The sequence below is a fragment of the Sminthopsis crassicaudata genome, chromosome 5, assembly GCF_048593235.1.
Source record: "Sminthopsis crassicaudata isolate SCR6 chromosome 5, ASM4859323v1, whole genome shotgun sequence".
Classification (NCBI taxonomy): domain Eukaryota; kingdom Metazoa; phylum Chordata; class Mammalia; order Dasyuromorphia; family Dasyuridae; genus Sminthopsis; species Sminthopsis crassicaudata.
In genome coordinates, this window is record NC_133621.1 from 147,363,347 (window position 1) to 147,384,505 (window position 21,159).

At 32.7% G+C, this 21,159-nt stretch overlaps 1 protein-coding gene across 3 annotated transcripts in view; it reads left to right on the forward strand.

Moving 5' to 3' along the window:
- Positions 1 to 21,159, forward strand: part of PHTF2 (putative homeodomain transcription factor 2) — a 178,224-nt gene that overhangs the window by 24,590 nt on the left and 132,475 nt on the right. For all 3 annotated transcript variants that reach the window (XM_074268472.1, XM_074268473.1, XM_074268474.1), the window contains exon 2: positions 8,342 to 8,421. In XM_074268472.1, the coding sequence (XP_074124573.1) occupies positions 8,377 to 8,421 (45 nt within the window). In that variant the 5' untranslated portion in view covers positions 8,342 to 8,376. The remainder of the gene's footprint in view (positions 1 to 8,341; positions 8,422 to 21,159) is intronic.

The window sequence follows — 21,159 nt, forward strand, 5'->3', positions numbered from 1 at the left end:
GCCATTTAGTTTATTGTTGTTTTTTAAAAATAAGTTTTTATTAATTGTAGAGGGCAGGAACTCTGAAAAGGTATACAAGGCTCAATATGATTGATTTAATCTTACAACAAGGTGTTAACTCAGTGGAATTGAGATAATGATTCACTAGTTTACATGTACTTAGTACTTAGTATAGTTCTACAAGATTGACACCCTATGATAATGTACTTATAATAGAGTATATAAGAGCTAAGAGATCTAGAAGGGAAGACAGACTCAGAGATAGACTGAGAAGACTTGACCAGCCTCCTGGTTGCTCTCCTGCCTTCATCACTTCTCCACTAAGACCAAGTACTCGGGCTGATCTTGAGATCTTCCAGAGAGCTAGAATTGGACACTATATTTTAATCCACTCCAATCCAGTCCATGGGACTCTAGAAAGCAACAGCACATTTTGTTATCCCAACTTGGGAGCTCTAGAAAGCAGGACATTACATATGGAGGTGCAGACTACTGACTGGCTGATTGGCTGAAATGCAGACTGTGAGACTGAAGGAGACAATAAAGACTTTGGACTTTATCCCTGCCTATTCTGGTGGTGATTATTCTGTTGAGACCAAGACTAGTCCGAAGGCCCTCCAGTCAGCTAACTGGAACATTACAATTAATATCTTCTGTTTGTTACATCATCATAGTTATTCCCACTATATTTCTTTTTCCCTTTCTAGATCCAACCCATATAACTAAACCAGTAATTTTTTTTAGAGGAAAAATATCAACACAATTGATCAATTTTCTAAATCTTTTGTGTTTCCAAATGAATTTTGTTATTTTTCTCAATGAGATATTTTACATTTTCTTCTATTTTTTCATTTTTGGGGGTTTTGTTTGATTCTTGAAGTCTCATTGAGTCATTAATTTCCATTTGTTCAATTCTAATTTTTAGTGAATTATTTTCTTCAGTTAATCTTTTTATCTCCTTTTGTATTTGGCCAGTTGAACTTTTAAATAAGGTGTTTTGTTCATTGGATTTTTTTCATTCCCAAATTGGTTTCAATGAATTGGCTTCTTTTTCAGAACTTTTGTAAGGAATTACATCCTTTTTCTCTTTCATCAAATCTATTTTGTAAGGAGTTATTTGCTTTTTCCACTTCATCAGATTTATTTTGTAAGGAGTTATATATTTTTTCATTTCACTAACTCTATTTTTAATGAATTTTTTCAGATAATTTATGTTTCCATTTCCAAACTTTTATTTCCTTTCCACATTTTTTTCTAACTCTCTTTTAAGATTTCTTTTTTGAATTCTTCCAAGAGAGCTTCTGAGATTGAGACCAATTTATATCACCCTTTGGGGCTTTATTTCGAGATGATTTACTTTTTTGGATCCTCAGGGTTTGAGGTCTATTCTTCTCATTCTCCATAAAAGCTGTTTATAGTCAGGTTTTTGTTTTTGTTTTTGTTTTTTTAAATTTTGCTGAGGCAATTGGGGTTAAGTGACTTGCCCAGGGTCTTACATTGTTCATTTTTTTTTTTTTTTTTGAAAGGTTGAAGTCTGCTCTTAAAGTAAAGGGGAGATTGTCCCAAGCTTCCTCTATAGGTGACAGCAGCTTTAGGCTGCTCTGGGCTGGTGGTATGTGGGTGTGGCCTGGTCTCCTGTTAATCTAAGGCTCAGAGGCTCACTAATTGCCTTTTGTAGTTGCATTGAATGTTTCTTAGTCTGGTTTGTAACCAGGACAGAGTAGGCAATGCTGCTGTATTTTGGCTAAGAGACTCCTGATAGATTTTCTGGTGGGCCCCACACCTCTGTTCCTGCACTGGTCATTCCATTGTCCTCCCCTCCCCCCATACCCAATTGAAACAGACCTTTTCTAAAATTCTTCCAAAATATATTCTGTGAAAATTTGTTACACTCAAAATATTTGTGGGTTCTGTCACTCCAAAACCAGTTCAGAGACTTTGGTGTTGATCTGAGGGACACTAGGAGGAGCTCAGATAAAGACCTGTCTACTTTGTCATCTTGGTTCTGCCTCCTTATTATTTTTCTCAATGCCATTTCAGGTATTATTATCCTTACATTTTATAGCTGAATTGAGTTTTTAATGAAGTGCTTTTAACATGGAAATGGCATCATAAACAAATGTCCCACAGTGGGAATGATCACTGGACTGTTGGAATGAGCAAATTCATATTTGATAATGAGAGAAGCTTAATATTGTTAGGTAGGCTGTGTGAATGAATTCCATAGTAGTTACTATTCTATGAAAGCAGACTTTAAAATTGTTTAATATCTTTCCCTACAATGATTGGTACAAATACCATACTTCACATTGTGCATGGAACATAAAAAAAAAAAAAAAAAGCTAAACTACAGGGACTTAAGAAAGAATGTAAATTTTTTGAGAGTCAGGATTGTTCTACTTATTTTGTTTTTTCTATTCCTAGTTCCTAGTACAGTGCTTGGTGTAGTAGGTAATTAACAAATGCTTGTTGATTGATTACATAATCAAAAGAGGAAAAAGTATTAAATAGTTGATCTATTGATGGTATTGATGTCAAGTGTGACATTTGCAGGCATCTATAGTTTTAGGATCAGACCATATTAAAAAAAACATATCAGTTTAGTTGATTGTGATTACCTATTGACCAAATTAGACCCAGTCTAAATTTTTCAAAATGTTGACTTTAATGTCATAATTTGTAATTATAAATTAAAAGCTTAATCATCAACTCATTTCGACATAAATGCTGTATTGTCACTGCTGAATTGTCATAGAATTTAAGACTTAAGAAAATTCTTAGGGCATTAGAGATAATCTATTCTGTGGAAATTAGGTCTCCCAAAAGTGAGGCATCTCATGATTAGTTGATTTTCATTGCCTGTACTTGTGTGAAATTTAGGTGTCATGGGGTTTGCTATGTCTGGTATCTGATTTGGTAACATATCTCTTCATGGTGCTTGACCTATTTTTAAAATAAGTATAAGTTTCAATGTTGCTGACAGGTTGTTGATAGAGATAGGAAAATGTCAAATGAGTTTATAAGAGAAGTAAATAACTTTTGTCCAAGTCCACATAATTTACAGAAAATATGTTGTTTTCATAGATATGAATGAATGTGATAAGAAGTAATAGAACATTTCATGATCTAAGCCTACTATTACAGTTGATTTTTAGAAATAGATACCATAATACATTTTGTTAAAGCATATTATATGAGAATATTTTCTTTAAGATAAAAGTTGTATTTTAAGATAAGCAATGACTTCTGGATAAGAATTGTTATTACATCTTTCATTGAAATTTATTTTATAATACATTTAATTTTGTCCTCAGTATTTATTAGAGTAGAGAAATAACTTAAGTGATGCATATGCAAACATTATAACATTAATAATCATTTGCGTGTTCATACACATTCTTTGAATTAAGATGAAGAATAGTTAGCTTGTATAATGTAAAATGGCATTTTACTATTTAATGATTTCTTCACTGGATAGCCATTGAATAAAAAAAAGATGGAAACGGTTAGGCAGTCACCAAAGAAAATTGTAAAGTATAAAAGTGACTAATTCAGTTCCTTGCTTTTGGCTTCTTAATAGCCTTTTTCATTGCTTAGAAAACAATGCAGGTTTATTGATAAAGAATAACAAAAAGTAATAGAGAAACAAATATGATAGTAGATAGTGTATTAACAGAAAGATGAAGGAAACAGTTTGTAAGATGCTCACAGTCCAATGAATGGCAATAACATTTTAAAAATAGTAATTGAATATTCTCTCCAGCAGGGAAGCAAGGTAGACCTGAAAAATAGCCATAGTAGCAGTAGGTTAAATAGACCTCTGAGTGTGAATATAATTCTTGAACATATCTGTATTTGAGAGCTAACAAGCTTCAGTGATTAGTCAACTGTTTGCATTTTGCATGTTAATGACAATTAATTTTATATATTGCTTCTTCAACTCTTTGAAATTGTTTACATGTTTTATAGAAAGGAAAGGGGAAAAGCATCCCAGTTCCTATATCAGCAGAGTGTAATTAAAGTAAAGGTGGCACAATTGTTATAAACTTGGAGCAGATTTGCTTGTTGGAATTTTATGGTTCTCAAAGAATTACTGAGACTATAGGATAACAGTGATATCATATCTTCTATAAATGCTTTCAAAATGTTGCTGTTTCAAAATCAGTTTTAAAAAGTGATTTATGTCCTAGAGATACAAATGTTTAACTTATAGTTTTGGAAGATCTTTTTAGTAGCTAATTATGAAACTCATTTATTTCATCTTTTGTATCTTTAAGAAGCTGTATCTATCAGAGTATTTGTATTTTCTGAAACAGAAATTAGGAAGCTTAGACTAACAAAAGATATTTTTCTGATTTATCATTTGATTTACATGAAGTCAACAAAAGTTAAATAATATTTATTTACATTTAACATATTATTTTTATTAAAAAGGCATTGATTAGTCAGCAAGTATTTATTAAATGCTTATTATATGTTATGCACTGTGCTAAGCTCTGGAGATATAAATTTAGAAAGGTTAAAGACATGTCTTTATCATCAAATAGCTTGCCTTTTAATGGAAAAGAAAAATATGCTATAAAATATAAAATTTAGCAAAAGTTAACATATTTCCATTGTCACTCTTTGTCTTTCAGTCAATCAAAAAGTATTTAATCATCTTGCTTATACCAGGAACTATGATACTGAGTATCATATGCTTTTCTGAAGAGTTCAGATTGTTCAATTATTGTTTATTCTATAATCTTATATTTTAAAATATATCTTGGTAAGACTTTGAGTTGATTTATCAAATTATTATTCTCTGTTCTTGGATTATTTGACTTTTTCTTCTTTGTATCACCAAATCTTTAGAACATTGTTTTATTAAATGATAATTTTAAAAAAAATTCTCTAAGATAGGGCTTTCTTAAACTTTTTCCACTTGTGACTACCTTTCACCCAAAAATTTTTTATATGATCCCAGCTATAAAGATGTACAAAATCAACATGCAACTCAAACATTTATTGATGATAAATCATATTTTAAAACAATTCTTTGGTATACATAAAATTTTACCATTTATTAAGGAAGAAAGCCAATTTACATACTGAGATAGAAGTACTTGTTTATTTTTATATAAAGAATAACATCTTGGCATAATATTCGATACTTTTCACTGTTGCCAAATTTATTCTGACCTCTACATTTGATTATGCAGTCACAACCCATAGTAGTGAATGTCTGAGGCCTTATTTATTTCCATTTTCTAGGCTTGAGCTTTCTTAGGGCCTTGGTTGGTTAGATGTTTCACTCTTTCAAAATTCTTGGTCAGTCCACTGATAGTTATTAAGTATCTGTATGTGTCAGGCATTTACCTAGCTATTGGGATACAAAGAAAAAAAAACCAATGGAGTTGTTCTTTTTCCAAGTTACTTATGTTATGCTTGGAGAAGCTATATATTTATAGTTGTACAGAGAATATTGCATATATAGGAAATACATACAGAATAAATGCAAAATCAATACACGGTATTTAGGGAAAGGTGATGGGAGTGGGAGTGTGTGTGTGTGCGCGTGTGTGTGTGTGTGTGTGTGTGTGTGTGTGCATGCGGACGCATGTGCTCTCGTACTTGTGCACTGTAATCAAGAAAGGCTATTCTTTGAAGGATGCTGTGAGGTGGAGGTGAGGAGGGAATTCAAGAAAGCTAGCGTAAAGACAAAATTAGAGATGGCATAGCCTTGTCTGAATTAAAACAAGGACAGTTTGGCTAGACCACAGAGTTCAGAAAGATGAATAATGTGCACTGTTATTAGAAAGATAAGATTTACATCAGGATGTTTAAAAAGCCAAAGAAAGGAATTAGTACTTTATTTTAGAGGTGATATGGAGTCTCTGTAGTTTATTTGGATTGGAGAGTGATGCTGTAAGAATTGTACTTTAAGGAAAATCATTTTGACACATCTATTGTTGGCTTTATGAGTAGAGAGGTTGGGTGAGAAGAAAGATGAAGGGAGAAACAAGATTTGAAATTTCATTGATTATGTGGGTAAAAGAGAGTGTGGAGTCAAGAATGGTGAAGTCACAAACCTGTGAGACTACTTACCTAATTCTCTGAATTTAGCCTTTCTTAACCTATTCCAGTGATCTTCAAAGGACTATAAAGAAATAGCAGATATGCTTTAAAAGAAGTATTCACGTTTTGATTTTTATAAAGGGTAAATGAAGTGAGACTGCAGATTACAGGCCAGAGAATTTGGTTTGTATTTCTAATAAAATCCTATGACGTTATTGAATGGGTGATTTGGAAACATTTAGAAAAGGAAACAATGACATAAAGAATTAGTATCTCTTCATTGAGAATAGGACATGTAAGAATAATCTTTTTTTTTCTTTTTTTGACGGGGTATTAGCCTGGGTGATCTATGAAATAATAGATGTAGTTTATCAAGATTTTAACATTCTCTCATCCTATTTAAAATGTTTTTCTTGCTGACTTCTATTTTATATCACTTAGATTTGCCATTATATTCTTTTTCCCATCCCTTCCCAGAGGGCTATGCCTTATAATAAATGATTTTTTTTTAAATGAGGGGAAAAAGCTTGGAAAGCTTACTAATGTATTGGAAAAAATCTGGCATATACAATGTTCCACATACATACATTTCATGCAATATAAAAGTTTGAGAGAGATGGATTAAGTAGACTTGGAAGTGGTTATAAATAATCAGACTCAAGCTATTAATGGTTCAATGTGAGCTTGAAAGGTCTTTGGTGGCATGAAAGGATCATTTACTTTTGGTTCTGGACTATTTAACATTTTTATCAGTGATTTCATGTAAAGATATAGATTTAAAATCATATGAAGCTAAAAAAAAATCTAGTTAACATACAAAATAATATCAAAGTCTAAACAATCTAGAACATTGGCCTGAATTGAATAAGATAGGGAACCACTGAAGCTTCTTAAGTGGAGGAGTTTTTTGTGCACTTTGGGATTATCAGTTTGGCAGTTCTATGGAATATGACTTTAGAGGAATGAGCATAGATTCAGGAAGGTAGATTACAGAAGACTCTTAGGAAAGAGATAAGGGCTTGAACTAGAGTGCTTCTGGTGTGAATGAAGTGATAATCGTGAGAGATGTTAAAGAGGTGGAAGAAAGAAGAAAGAAGTTAAAGATGTTAAAAGAACAAGTATTGAGCTCCAAGGCTGATAGTTTTAGCTTGTTCAAATACATGGAGGCAGAAAATATGCTAAATTTGGGGAACAGCTGTTTTTCTAGTTTGGCTGAAACATAAGGTATGTATACCTTATCTTATGTGAAGGAATACTATAAAATATGAGTGGAGCTACTTTGTCAAAATGCATTCTATTACTGCTTTTTAAAAAAAATTAATTTAGGCAGTGGTGGAGCTAATTTGAAATAGTATCAGAATGTTAAGGGATCTGTTTGGAAAAATGTTCATAGGTTCATAGTTTTAGATTCTTAATGGATCTTAAAAGTTACATAGCTCAACTATCTTAATTTTATAATTTAGGGAACTGAGGTCTAAGAGTTATTAAATGATTTGCTCATCATTACCCAAGTAAATCAAGAATCAAGATCAAGCATAGTTGTACTAGTTAAGTTTGTAGAAAAGAAGGCTCAATTGGAGGGGATGAAAAAGTGATAGGATGTTGGACATGGAGAGACTTATGCTATGCTGCTACAAAAGGCAGAATAGGGATCAATAGATAGAAACTATAGGGAGACACTTTTCTGCCCAATAAAAGGAAAGTGCTTGAATATTCAATAGTAACAATAGATTAGACTATTTTGCAAAAAGGAATTTCCAATCATTTGAAATATTCAAGCAGAGATTGGAAAGTTAAGATATTGAGGAGGATTTCTAGGAGAAAGTAGTATGTTTGGCTGTCTAATTTCTAGGGCATCTTTAAACTCCATGATTCTAAGTAAAATGTACTTATAGAATTTTTATATTGCAGCATTTACTATTTACTTGCTTTAACATTTCTTAATGTGAAAAAATTTAAATGTGGAAAAGTTATGCTATAAGTTACTTTAAGAAACTCTGTGGCTATTCTTTATAAGTATATTTTTATATCATACAATGTATTTTTTTTTTTAAAGAAAGTATCCTGTGTTGTATTCAAGCAGAACCCTCTGTTATTATGGCAACTGATTTTTGTTTACCAAGAAAGCCTGTTGCTAAAATAGTAATGAGGAAGGGTGTAATGTAAGTATAGTCATACACCCCTTGCTCTGCAAGTAACCAGGGTATTATATATGCTTGTTATTCAGACTATCCTTAGAAGGTGGAAGTAAAGTTGTTTCTGTGTGTCTTTCTTTCTTGCACAGCCTAAAATGACTAATGTGTGATCTCAGTGGAATAAATGGCGTCCAAAGTGACAGATGCTATAGTCTGGTATCAAAAGAAGGTAAGCTCTTAGTTACTTTATAAGTTTTATCTTTTAAAATTTTAAGTTCAGTTTTATAAATTTGCATTTAAAGTATTTTTCTAATTTTACAGTTCCTCCTAGGTTTATATAATTGTAGTATTATCTAAAGAACTTTAAAAATCGATTTTTGAAATTTTTATAATTGAAACTCAACTTTAAGTTCAGGAGAGTATCTAGAAAGTTTATAGGAGAGATAGGTCTGAATAAAATAGTCCTTTCTTTTATTATATGTTTCTGGAAATTCAAACAAAAATTTTGGCTTTAGTTTTAAAGTATTGTTCACATTTTGAACTTTTAAGATTAAGTTTTTTAGTATAAGAAAATTTAAAATTTAATCTAAAAAGGTGGGATAATTTGCCAAATAAATAGAGTGCTGTGCTGATAAAGGGACACATAAGCTGTAAGTAACAGATACTTTATCAGAAAAAAATTATGCTACATCAACTACATAGAGCATGTGTACTGATTAAATCTATGTTATGTGATCTGATATTTAGAAGAAGGGTGGAAAGGCAACAAATGATGTTCAAATATATAATTATTAAAAAGCAAAACCTATAAAAATGTTTGTGCTTTTTAAAAGCTGATGTTTAATATTAGACTAACAAGTCAGCATTATCCAGCTAAACACAATACCAGAAAAACATGTAACTTAAATTTTCTTGCTTGCACATTTTTGTTATTATTGACTGAATAAATTCTTCTACTTAAAGTGGTTGATTTTCTTGTTATTGTTTTATCAAATAAAAGCAATACCAAGCTAAAGTTTAATATTTAGCCCTTAATACATATAATCTATATAGATCAGCATCATGTGAGAGGAGTCACTTTTATTTGGTGAAGTAAAGTACTGAAATACTGGATCCATTGAAGAATGTTTTGAAATTCTAAGAGAAAAGCTGTAAAATATAATCTGAGATATTCTTGTCAACTCAAAAGTAGTTTTTAAAAATTAAAATCCTATGGAGATGAGTATAAATAGCATTTTGTAATATTACATCATCTGTAATTATAGCAGTCTTTCACCCTCACATTTTTTGAGATGATTTTAATTTCAAGGGGGGGAGTATACTTTTAATAAGGATTTTAAAAAATGAATTTCCTTTATCATTTTGTGCCCCAATTTAAAATTCAGTATATAGAGACATTCCATAAGCTTAAATTTTCTTCATGCTGGCATAAATGAACCAGAATGTAAGCCCTACATCAAAAAAAAAAGTTTTAAATTTCTAACCTTTTAAAAAGTGGAAATGCTATGGGATGGAAGTATTATGTTTTCTGATTAATTTGTCATACTTAATAGTATATTTAATGGTGAGGCATCACATATTTAATTACTTTGGGTGTGAAATTACTTCCTTAGGAATGCTAATATATCTTAGGGAAGATATTGTAGGATTTATATTGGAATTCAAATGTAATTCAAGGGTTTTTATTGAAAATATGGCTTAAAAGATTTGTTATAAAAAGTGTGGGGTGTTATTGTGTTTTAGTGAGGTTACAAGTTTAAATATCCTACTGTAGGAGGACCAAGTAAGGGTAAAAAAGTAAATGGATCTTAGTTGTTGGCTAAAGGGAGGTAACTGGAGATCTCAGTTATTATGAGATCAATAACAGGGAGATGAAGGGCAGAACAAGAGCTTGAGAACTTAAAAGAATAATATTGTTGGTCAAAGGATTTAGAGCTGGAAGGTACTTTGGAGATTTCTTTCCAAAGTCCATTTCTACTTCTCCTTATTTCAAACTCCATTTTACATGAAGAAACTGAAGACAAAAAAGATCATGACTTTTCTAAAGTCATTTAGATAGCAGCAGAGCCAGATTTTAAACCTAGTTCATCAGCTTCCAGAGTTTGTGTTCCTTCTCATAGATCATGTCGCTTCCTGGACATTATTTTAATTAAAAAACCCACCACAATTTTACATCTTCCTTAGGTCATAGTGTTGGAGAGGTGATAGAAAGAGTATAAGGACTGACAACTAGTAGATAACTGTCAACAAGTTGTCATAAAGCATGTAAGTGTTTATTATGTACCAGGCATTGTGATAAACTCTGGGAATACAAATAAAAGTAGAAAGAAAGATACTCTTAGTCTTCAAGTAGCTTCACTTTCTAATGGGGGAAGATAACAAAAGGGAACTGAAAAGGGGAGTGGGACTGGGGCAGGTGAGGGAGATGTATTATAAAGTTTCAGAAGTTCTAAAGAAGAATGAAGACATAAATAGCTTGTACCTTCTCCTTTATCTGGAGGTTCTGGGAGGAAGTAGCCAGTCATTAGGGGAGAAGCCGGAGTGAGGAAAATGCTAGGGATAGCGTGAGCTTGTAGATTAAGAGATTTCTGTGGCATTGTAGAAAAAGTCTAGGATAGTCAAAAATGCATCTTGGACAGTTCTTATTTATTAGATTTAAAGAAACACTAGCAGCTTATTCTAAGATATGTGGGTCAATAAGTAACTCTAGATAATGATTTTTTTTTTTTTTTTACCTTTTAAAATACAAGTAATCAGTAGCTTTATTAATAGGGTGAATCTAGTACTGTAAAACCTGAGGCTTAATCTGAGTAACCTGAACAGGACTGGTAGTTATCCCTAGCTATAAATAGTTCAAGTCCCTAAATCCCTTTCTTATAGGAAGGGTTAGTCATATAGTAATACATTTGTGCCAGGCTGCAGCAAACAGGATAGGAAAAAGAGGTATTAGTGAAAGAGAGCAAGCATCCTTTTATGAAAGAAAGCAGCTCCCTCCTCATTTTCTAAACATTATAATGGAGGACAGTAGCAACAGATTTAAGTATATTAGAGGTGTCATAGGAATCTTGAGATTCAAATGAGAGAAGAGATGGCTTCATTAAGACATCTCTTATCAAAGATGATAATCTGTTTTCTCCTTTCTACAGGAAAGGTTTCACTTCTGACATGTATCACTTTTCTTTGTTTTCCTGTGGTATCCTAGGCCATTTATTTTGGAGAGAAGCAAGGTGATATTGACAACTTTTGTTCTCACGTATCTTTGAGCATTATTATAGGTTAAGTGGGTTAAGGAACATAGGAATGGAACACTTATTTCCCAGTGTAATACTTAAAGTCCATTAACAGGAATTGGGAAAGTGTGTTATCTGAGAACATATTCTTGCCGACTTGGACTCTAAGGGGACACCATGAATTTCAAGAGGAGAGATCTTAGTTGAGCAGTCAGTAGCAAAAAAGGGTGGGGAAAGCATTTGAAACTACCCGGTTGTGTAGATGAACAAACATTGAACAGGTTTAATTATGTCATAGGAGTCCTCAATACTTGGCTATGGCCATGAAAATGGTTTCAGGATGTCCTCTTAAGTGAAAAAATAGTTTGAATGCTAGCCAAAATTCTAGAGAGGAGCTGGAGTTTTGTAAGGGAGGAATACATAAAGAGCTTTATATTATGGAGAAGATAAGGCTTCAACTTTGATATAACTACTTTAGTGTATGAATGTAGTCTTCCAGCTTTCCACTGAGAAGAGCAGTGAGTTTCACTATCTGTTCTCTAAACAAATTAGCCATTGCAGCTAATCTGAGTTTGGCTGCATTAAATGTTGTTTTCACTTATATTATTGCAGTCATTGTTTCTGTTGCTAAACTATTTACTCTTGTTTACTTTGCTCTGGAACTGTTCAAATAAATCCTCCCATTTTTCTTGAAATTCTTCATTTGTTATTTTTTATGGTGCAATAATATTCCTTTACACTCCTCTGCCAGCCATTATCCAGTTGATGGACACGATTTAATTTCCAGTTTTTTAAAGCTACAAAAGATGTTGCCATGAATATTGTGGTATATATGATATTTTTCTGGTTTTGATTTCCTTGAGGTACTTGCTGTCACTTCTTTGTTTTTTCTCTCTCTCAGTAGTATTTTATTTTTCCAATTGCATAGAAAGATGGTTTTCAACATCCATTTTATAAGATTTAGAGTTCCAATTTTTTTTCTCTTCCCTCTCTCCTCCCCAAGACAGCAAGCAATCTGGTATAGGTTATATATGTATAGTCATTTTAAATATATTTCCATATTAGTCAGTTTTGTTACTTTTCATTCAGATTTTATAATCTGACTTCTGGATAAACTACTGTATTGAAACTTCTTTCTCAGAGTTTATCGTGATCTCTTCATTTACTAAATCTAATTATCTTAGACCTCAGTCTCTTTTGGATTTTTCTGTATCTTTTGACTTTAATTATTCCTTTTTGCATTGGTTTTCCTTCCTTGACTTTAACATTCTATCTTTTTTCTCCTCCTACTTAATTGACAACAATTTCTCAATCTCTTGTACTATATTGTCATGTCTCCTTCCTAAACTTGAATATCTTGCAAGACTGAATCCTGTGCCCACTTCTCTCTTCGCTTTTCTTTTTCTTTCCCATCTTCTCTTCTTCCCTTTCCTCTTCTTACCTTCTCATCTCTTTGTGGTTGTTTTATCTTAGAGGGTGACTTGGGGATATTGGGAGTTATTATTCTTTGTTATCTGAACTGGTAATGTATGAGAGTTCACCAAAACAAATCTCTAATGGGAATAAGGGAAATAAAAAGAGAACCTAGTATACCCCTAGAGTATAACCTTACTTTGCTACCTAGCAACCTTCTTCTGAACAAATGAATAAGTAGTGCTCACTAGGCAAAGAAATATATGTAAATTAGCAAAGTCTTTTTGACTTTGTCAGTTATGGTTTAAAATAAAGAAATAGTAAAATTATTAGTAATTTTATAATAATTTAATGAATATTAGCATTTTCAGAAATAGGTTTTTATTAGCATGTAAAGGATATCACACATTACACTAATTCAAGTGTAATCCAGAAATCACTGATTAATACAGTCTCTCTTAACTATCAATCAGCATTTGAATCAGAGAAATGAAATCTAGGTAGGCATTAGCCTTTGGCAGTCTGAAGATGGAAGTGATTGGCAGCCTATTTATATAGTGTCTATGAGACATTCCTACAGAGAGCCAGTCTTTATTGATAATTCCATCTAATCCCAGAAGTGGAATGCACTGTCTTATTGCTAAATCACAAGTTATCAGTAAATAAACATTTATTTAGTTACTATGGAGTACTATGGTCTCTGCTAAGTGCTGAGGATACAAAGAAAAGGCACAAGTCAGTCCCTGGTATCATTGTTAGCTCACTGTCTTGTGAGGGAGACAATATGCAAACAATGTAAAAACAAGCTAAATAATAAATTGGAGGTGGTCAACAGAGAGAAACACTATTATTAAGAGGCAGTCTTGCAGAAGATGGACTTTAGTTGAGGCTTGAAGGAAGCTATGAGAGAAGGAGGAATATTCCAGTTATGGGGAACAGCCAGTGAAAACAAAGCAGAAATAAATCTTTCATCTTTTCTACCTCCCATTTGCCAAGGGAAACTTTAATTTCTGCCAGGATGGGAATCAGGTGGGAGCCTTAAACTTTACCATTCTGTTCTTCTCAGAAAAAAGAGGTACTGGGGCAGAATTATGTCTGCTTTCTTAAATATTGTCAGCATCGATAGGAAAACAAATAAATAAATATGCATAGCAGAATTTATATCAAACAATAAAAAGGGAAGGAACTCTCCCTTGAGCAAGGGAGAAGTTAGTAGGCTATTGAACTAGTTCAGCTGTGAAGTAACAAGCAGTTGTATTGAGGCTGCAGCAGTGTCAGAGAAGAGAATGGAACCACCTACAAGAGTCGTTACAAAAATAAAAGAAACTATAGGACTGTAAAACTTAAGCTAACAGAAAATTTACCAGCTTCCCAATATTAAAGTTAAGATCCTTGCTATAAATATTTGGTTATCATCATTTTTCTACTCCTTGGGTCCTAGTAAGGAGGGGAAATATTCTCTGTAGGTTAAAGTTGAAATCTATATTTTGAATTGGTCAAAAAGGTTTTTACATGCTTGAGCTAAAATTGTCTTATATTCATCTAGAAGTATTATGTTAAGCAATGATCACCTGAAGTACTCATTTGAGGAGCTTGCTACATTTTAGCAATTGGAAGTTTTCTACATTTAAGACTATGAAGTGTTATTACTGTTAATTTATGAAAGGAGAAGTAAGTAAACAGAAGTGAGTTTGGAAATTGGAAACTTTAATTTAGCAGATATGATCAAAATAGAGAATGGAGTAGGTTAGGAAACTGAATTTTCAAAAGGGCATTCTGAATTTTTCTGTGGTGGTAATAATTTTCAAAACCAAAGTATAGGTCTTTAATTATTACTTAAATAGTTAAATACATGTATTTGACTTCTGCAGGGGACCAAATGGTATTTGAATAGGCCTGTGCATTTTTAAATGAATAAGCTACTCATTCCTATTTGGAATTGGAAAAGGAAGATATTAGGATATACTGGAAACTAGTTTCTAAAACTTGTTTCTTTCCATAGTGAAAAAGTTCTAAATAGAGACATTAGTCAAGGGTTTGCATACTTGCCAAATATACTCAAAATTTCTTGCAGGCTATTTAAATATAAACATAGTAACAGACATCTTAGTGGTGAAATAAGTTGATAAGTTGCCACTGCCAGTCTAAAATTAGCCAGTGGTGTGTTAGGCAATTATACTAACTTTGAATAGGCCAATAGTAATAGTTTTTTTAAACTTTATATTCATTCATTCATTTATTATCTACCTACTCTTACAGAGTGCACTATTGAAGGTAATGGAGGGGGAGAAAGGGAATTGAGGAGGATAGTCCCTGCCCTCTAGGGAACTTTAAGTGTTATAGGAGATGATTTATACAGATATGCTTTGTTTACAGATTATAAGAAACACTTAAAAATTCCATCCAGAATACTAGATTAGATGGTAAATTGCTGGTGTTATTTTGATAGAATATATTAAATTCAGCACCAAGAATTATTTTGTTGAGATGAGAAACTTAAGAATTTAGAAGTATCTTTGTGGGGGAAATTATTTTAGACAGAATGTTATGAGTATAGGTAAAAGATAATAGAAGATTTTGTGGAAAGTGAGGGAAAAGCATTTGATTTCTCAGGAGTAATCTTAAAAACAGTTTACTTCTTATAAACATACTTTGTTTTTACTAGTTTAAAATTTAAAAGAAAGGAAGAAATATAGATGATTCTTTATGGCAATGTTGATAAATTTTTCAAACCAGCAAAAGCAACTATTAAAAAAGTTAAATATTTTAAAGTGACAAATTTTATTTCACACCATCATAAAAATTCTATTAATAATCATAATCAATTTTCCTGTAATATGGAATACCCACAAACAAGTAAAAGGCATAGTGATCCCATTGTTATTGTACACAGCCTTATACTTCATACTTTTTTTTAAAAACAAGAAGACAATATATTTCTTATAGATTACTATCAGTATTGTTCAGTGTTTTTCATGTTTTGATATCCTGTTTTCATCTATATAGTGCTAGTAATTTTGTACATCATTTGTCTGTACCTGCTCACTGAAAGATTTCAGTACCAATCTGAATCCTAATCATGGGTGAGGAGTGAAGGGCTGGAACTCACAAAGATGGCCAAAACTGTTCATTTATTCAAAATTCCCTCATTCAAATTATATTGTGATTATTTATCTTCTTGCACATTATATCTCCTCTGCAATCTTTGGAATATAATTTCCCTAAGGATAGATTTTTTCATTTCTGCCCTTGTATCTTGCCAGTGCATGATGTAAATACTAGTTTGCTTGAATAGAATTTTGTCAAATAACTTCCTTCAGAGTGGATCATAGGGATCACCAAAAGGATTAGGAGAATTTTTGAAAGTTATTCAATTCCAAATTATTCTCCTAAGTAGTTGGACTAATTCACAATTCTACCATTAGGAAATTAATATGTGTATTTCCCTGAATGCATTCCAGCATTTAATCTTTTCTACTTTTTACTATCCTTGTCATCTTAGTGGATACAAATGGATAGTGTGAGAGTGTTTTAGTGTTTCTTTCAATATTAATGATTTTGAATACTTTTTTAGATGATTGTTTATACTTTGTATTTCTTTAGAGAACTATTGAAATCAAGGGTGTTGATAATTAAAGGCTATTACTATTTTCCTCGTACAGATTTGCCTAAAGCCTGAAAGATTTCCCCATTATATCTCTTTATATCTTTGGGAGAGTAAATTATATTATGGTGGGACTTCCTTTTATTTCTTTTTATGTAACAGCTCTTTTGGTAAGGCTGCCAGTATTATTTTAATCTGAAGATTGTCAGTATATCCTGAGGACCACTATTGTTGAAGTGCCAGAGAGGAAAGAAATTGCTTTCTGCGTTTAATCTTATTCCATTACTTGAACTAAATGTTGAAGTACAGTTTACAGAATCTTCTTCACTTGAAATTACTGTTTCTGAGTTGAGGTCTGGATGAGACAGTATTTGCATGATGAAGTCTTTTATTTAGAGTCTGCTGAAGTAAGTCAGCCTCTGTCTGCAAATTAGGATGTCCAAATAGCTCTTCACTTGGCAACAAATAATTGCATTGTATTTGTAGTGCCCTTCCAGCTCATTTTGGGTGATTACAAGATACCTCCTCAGTCTCTGTGGGAGGAGGAATTAATCTCAAAACTTGGTTCACTTCCTTCATTGCTGTGTTAGTCTCACCAAATTTAGGTCTAAAGACAGCATAATTTTCAGTATCAACTGGGATGGAATCCTGAACTGCCTATAACAACCAGCCCAGATTCCTGGACTCCTAGATTGCTGTGACTTATATTTCTGGCCTTTGAAACTCTCAAGGTCATAAATTCCATTCCCTGAGTCTAAAATTAAAAAAGAACAAAAAAGCCAAGAACCCAGGACTGTTTTTTTTGGCTACATAGCCACAGAGGGGGAAGACCTCATGGTTTCCCTCCCTCAAAGCATGCTTCTCTCACCAGAAGCTGGGAGAGTAAAAGTCTGACCTCACTCTCATGGTTGATAGTCCAGCAAAAAGAGATGGTTAGAATGGACTTAGGCTCTTTTGAAGATACTGGTATTACCAGATATGCATCCTTCTGTAGGAGGAAAAAAGGGTCCTTCCAATTATGTGGTCGGTTACAGAATGTCCACTCATATTTTGATTACCTCAGTTCTCCGGAAACCAGCTCTTCAGTGATTTTCCTGAGGGAGAACCATATCTTCTCCCCCTCCTCCATAATCCACTGTATCTTAGCAGTATTGCTGAGATGTAGATTTCATCAAGACTAGAAGCTATTTCTCTGTCATTATGATGAAATATCTACTTTAGTAGAATACTTTATTATCATTGTACCAGGAATTGCTCATATTTCTAAAACTGCATTTTGTAAGGTTATTTTATGAGAATATTTCTATGAGACAGATAATAGAAGTATTGGATATAGAATTAGAAAACTTCACTTCTAATCCCAATTTTGTTTCTGGGTGGCCCAGGAAAACTTCCTTCTCAGGAAAGAGACTCTTGGCTGTGGACTTTAAAAGTTTCTGAGGGAAACTTACTCCTAAAGTAGAGTGGTTAGTCCTTTTTTTCTTGCTTACCTGCTATGCCAGCATTCTTCAAAACAAAGCTTAAGTATGGCTCATATCTAAAGACTCCTCCAAAGGAATTAATAGGATCTTTTTAGAAAAGGTATTTAAAATACAAATAAACATCAGAAATAGAATGGCTATTTCCTTTTCTATAAAAAATTTTTAAACCTAAGACTCAGAAGTTTCATGTTACCAAACATGTTAAACATAAAATAATAATTATAAAAACAACTTTGTATAACTGATAAGATATATTTATCTCAGATTTATGCTATCTGAACAACTTGAAAAATTCAGATCTTGTGGATGGCCAATATCCTTCAGGTTCAGGAGGTCACTCATCCAAGAAGTTGTGGACCCTCTTATTTGGTCATTGGTGTTGACTGAGGAACCTAGGAATTCCAGAATTCATGAAGTAGTCTGTAAAGAAGGATTTCTTAAGCATGTTAGAATTTCAATGTGTCCATGAAGTTGGATAAAAAAAAGCAATTACCCCACAATTTTCACTAACCTTTAACTGAATTTTAGCATTTCATTCAATTATCTTTAAAACGTTCTGAGAAGGGGTTTTTCGGCTTACTGAACTGCCAAAAGGCATCGATTACACAAAAAAGTTGAGAACTTCTAACCTAAAGACTGGAAGCACCCATTTCTCAAGATTGCTATGTAGTCACAGCTCGAGACTTGAAGTCAATTCTCAAATTCACTAGAGTAGGCATATATTCTATTACTATGTTTATCTGCTGATGGAAAGAGTTTCCTTTTGTCCAGGTTGCCAGTTATCTTCAGTACCATTTTATTCGTGAAACCAGTGGACCTATCAAGATTTGGCAAAAGAGCCAGTGCATTTCCCACAGAATGAAGCCATAATGCATGCCTCGTTCCATAGGAAATGCCCCAATCAATTTCCTTTGCAATTGTCAGCTCTTAGGTAACTTACTTTGCTTTGGTGGACTTCAGTTTCCTTATTGGTAAAATGTAGAGGAGTCAGGGATACAGAGAAGTTAAATGAACTGTCCAGTCATATGAGTAATAAGCTGGATCTGTGATTCAGACTTTTATCCTCATCTCAATCTTTCCTTAGCTATGGCAGCAAAAATTTTGGAATCCACCTGAACTATTTCAGATAATAAATACAAACACTCCGTGTTTAGGACTTTTGTAGTTATTGATGAGAATTATGCCAATAGTCTAATATGCAATGGGATCAGAATTAAAGAGTCCAAGAATAATTTACTCTCAAATATTTTTTGCTCATTTTAATTTTACTTTTAGTATACCTTTGTTTAAGGGAAGGACCTTTCTAAGTACCCATTCACATTTAACTTAAATTTATATTATTTGATTAATCAAAATGTATTACTTACTACTTTAATATGCTGGTTATTGTCCTAGGTGGTGGGGGTTAAAAATAAAAAGCAAAACTAGTCTCTACCCCTATCTTCTAATAGGAAGAGATATACCACTGGATGGTTTAGGAAGCTCTTTCTTCACAGTAGTCCTATATAATAGGTAGTATGCATATTATCACTTCTGTTTTGCAGACAAAGAAATCTTGTGATCAATGTGACACAATACATTGCACTAATATCACAATGCAAGTAAATGACAGATGGGACTCAAAGTGTGGTCTTTAGTTCTTCCATGGCTCTATTTCTAACTTAGAAATGCAGTAAACACCACTGATGTATCAAATGTGCACCTTTATGCAAAGGAATTTCAATTAAACAATAGTGGTATTTATTTTCTAGCATTTTAATTGTTCTTGGAATAAGGTAATAATCATTGTTACTTCTAAAACTGTTTATAGTTAAATTATCCAAAACAAATAAATCCTGAAGATGTTGTCATATTGACTACACTGTAGCGTAATGATGATTTAATCTTTCAAGTATGTTTTGAAATAGCAAAGCAAAATGTCTTCTGTGATAGATGCTTAAAGAATGTAAATAATGTATATAAATTCTTTTCTTGTGTTTGAGTTGCTGTAGTATGAAGGAAAAACAATCTATTTGTTATCTATCCTTCAGCTATATAATTTAGCATAAATAGACATTTTTCATTCCTTTCCTTTTTTTTGACACTCAATGTCCAGAAATAGCACATTGATTTGATTTCTTATAAAATCTGATGACATGATGTCCAATGGGCTTCTTTCCTTCACATACCAAACACAAAACAGAAAGAAGATTTTCTACAGAACCATGAATCTCCATTGCTTGCTTTAAATGTTTGCTGTAAAAAAAGTATATAATAAATTTTATATGTTATTTCAAAATGAAAGATATTTGGAGATGTAAGATTGGAGGTCAGCTGAGGAGTTAGTGCTATCTAGTTATATTTGAGAATCATCATCATCAAGATGGTAGTTAGATCCAGAAGAGTTGGTGAAGTCACCAGTAAAACTGTATAAAGGGAGAAGAGTAGAGGGCCTAAGATGTAACCTAGTTGGAAGGACATTTAGGATTAGAATATTTGACTTATATAAGGATTCAGCAAAGGAAGATGAGAAGGAGAGATCTGATAGATTGGATGAGAACCAGAAAACAGTGCTGTGTTGGAAAAACCTGGAAAAGAAAATATCCAGATGAAGATAATTGTTAATAGTTAAAAGGCCTCAGAGAGGTTAAGAAAAAGGAGGCTTGAGAAAAATCCATTGGATTTGACAGTTAAGAGGAAATTGCTAATAATAGCTTTCATTTAGATAGCATTTACTATGTGCCAAGTGCAATGTCAACTGCTTTACAAATATTATCTGAAGTGATCCTCACTGCAACCCTAGGAAGAAGAGGTGCTTTTATTATCCTCATTTTATAAATTATATCCTCATTATTGGACACACAGCTAGTAAATGTCTGACTTTGGAGAAAATAGTTTGAGTGGAATGGTGAGCTTGGAATAAGATGTTAAGAAAAAAGGAAGAGTAGAAAAATTCCAAGAAGTCACAAAAGGCAAAAGAAATAAGAGTGTGATAGTAGGGATGGAAAGATCAAATTAAGGACTCCTTTGAAGCTGGGGGTGACATAGACATGTTTGTAGGTAGTAGAGAAGAAATGAATAGATAGTGAGATATTGAAAATGAGTGTTTGAGGAAGAGTTGTATGTATGCTGAAGTCCCCTGAGTATGAGGTCAAGAGTAATGGAAGAGAGAATAATTGTGAATCAATACTGAAAATTCAGTATTGAGGAAGGAAGAGGAGTGGCCTCAAAGTCTTTGGACAACAGCTACCAGAATTTTG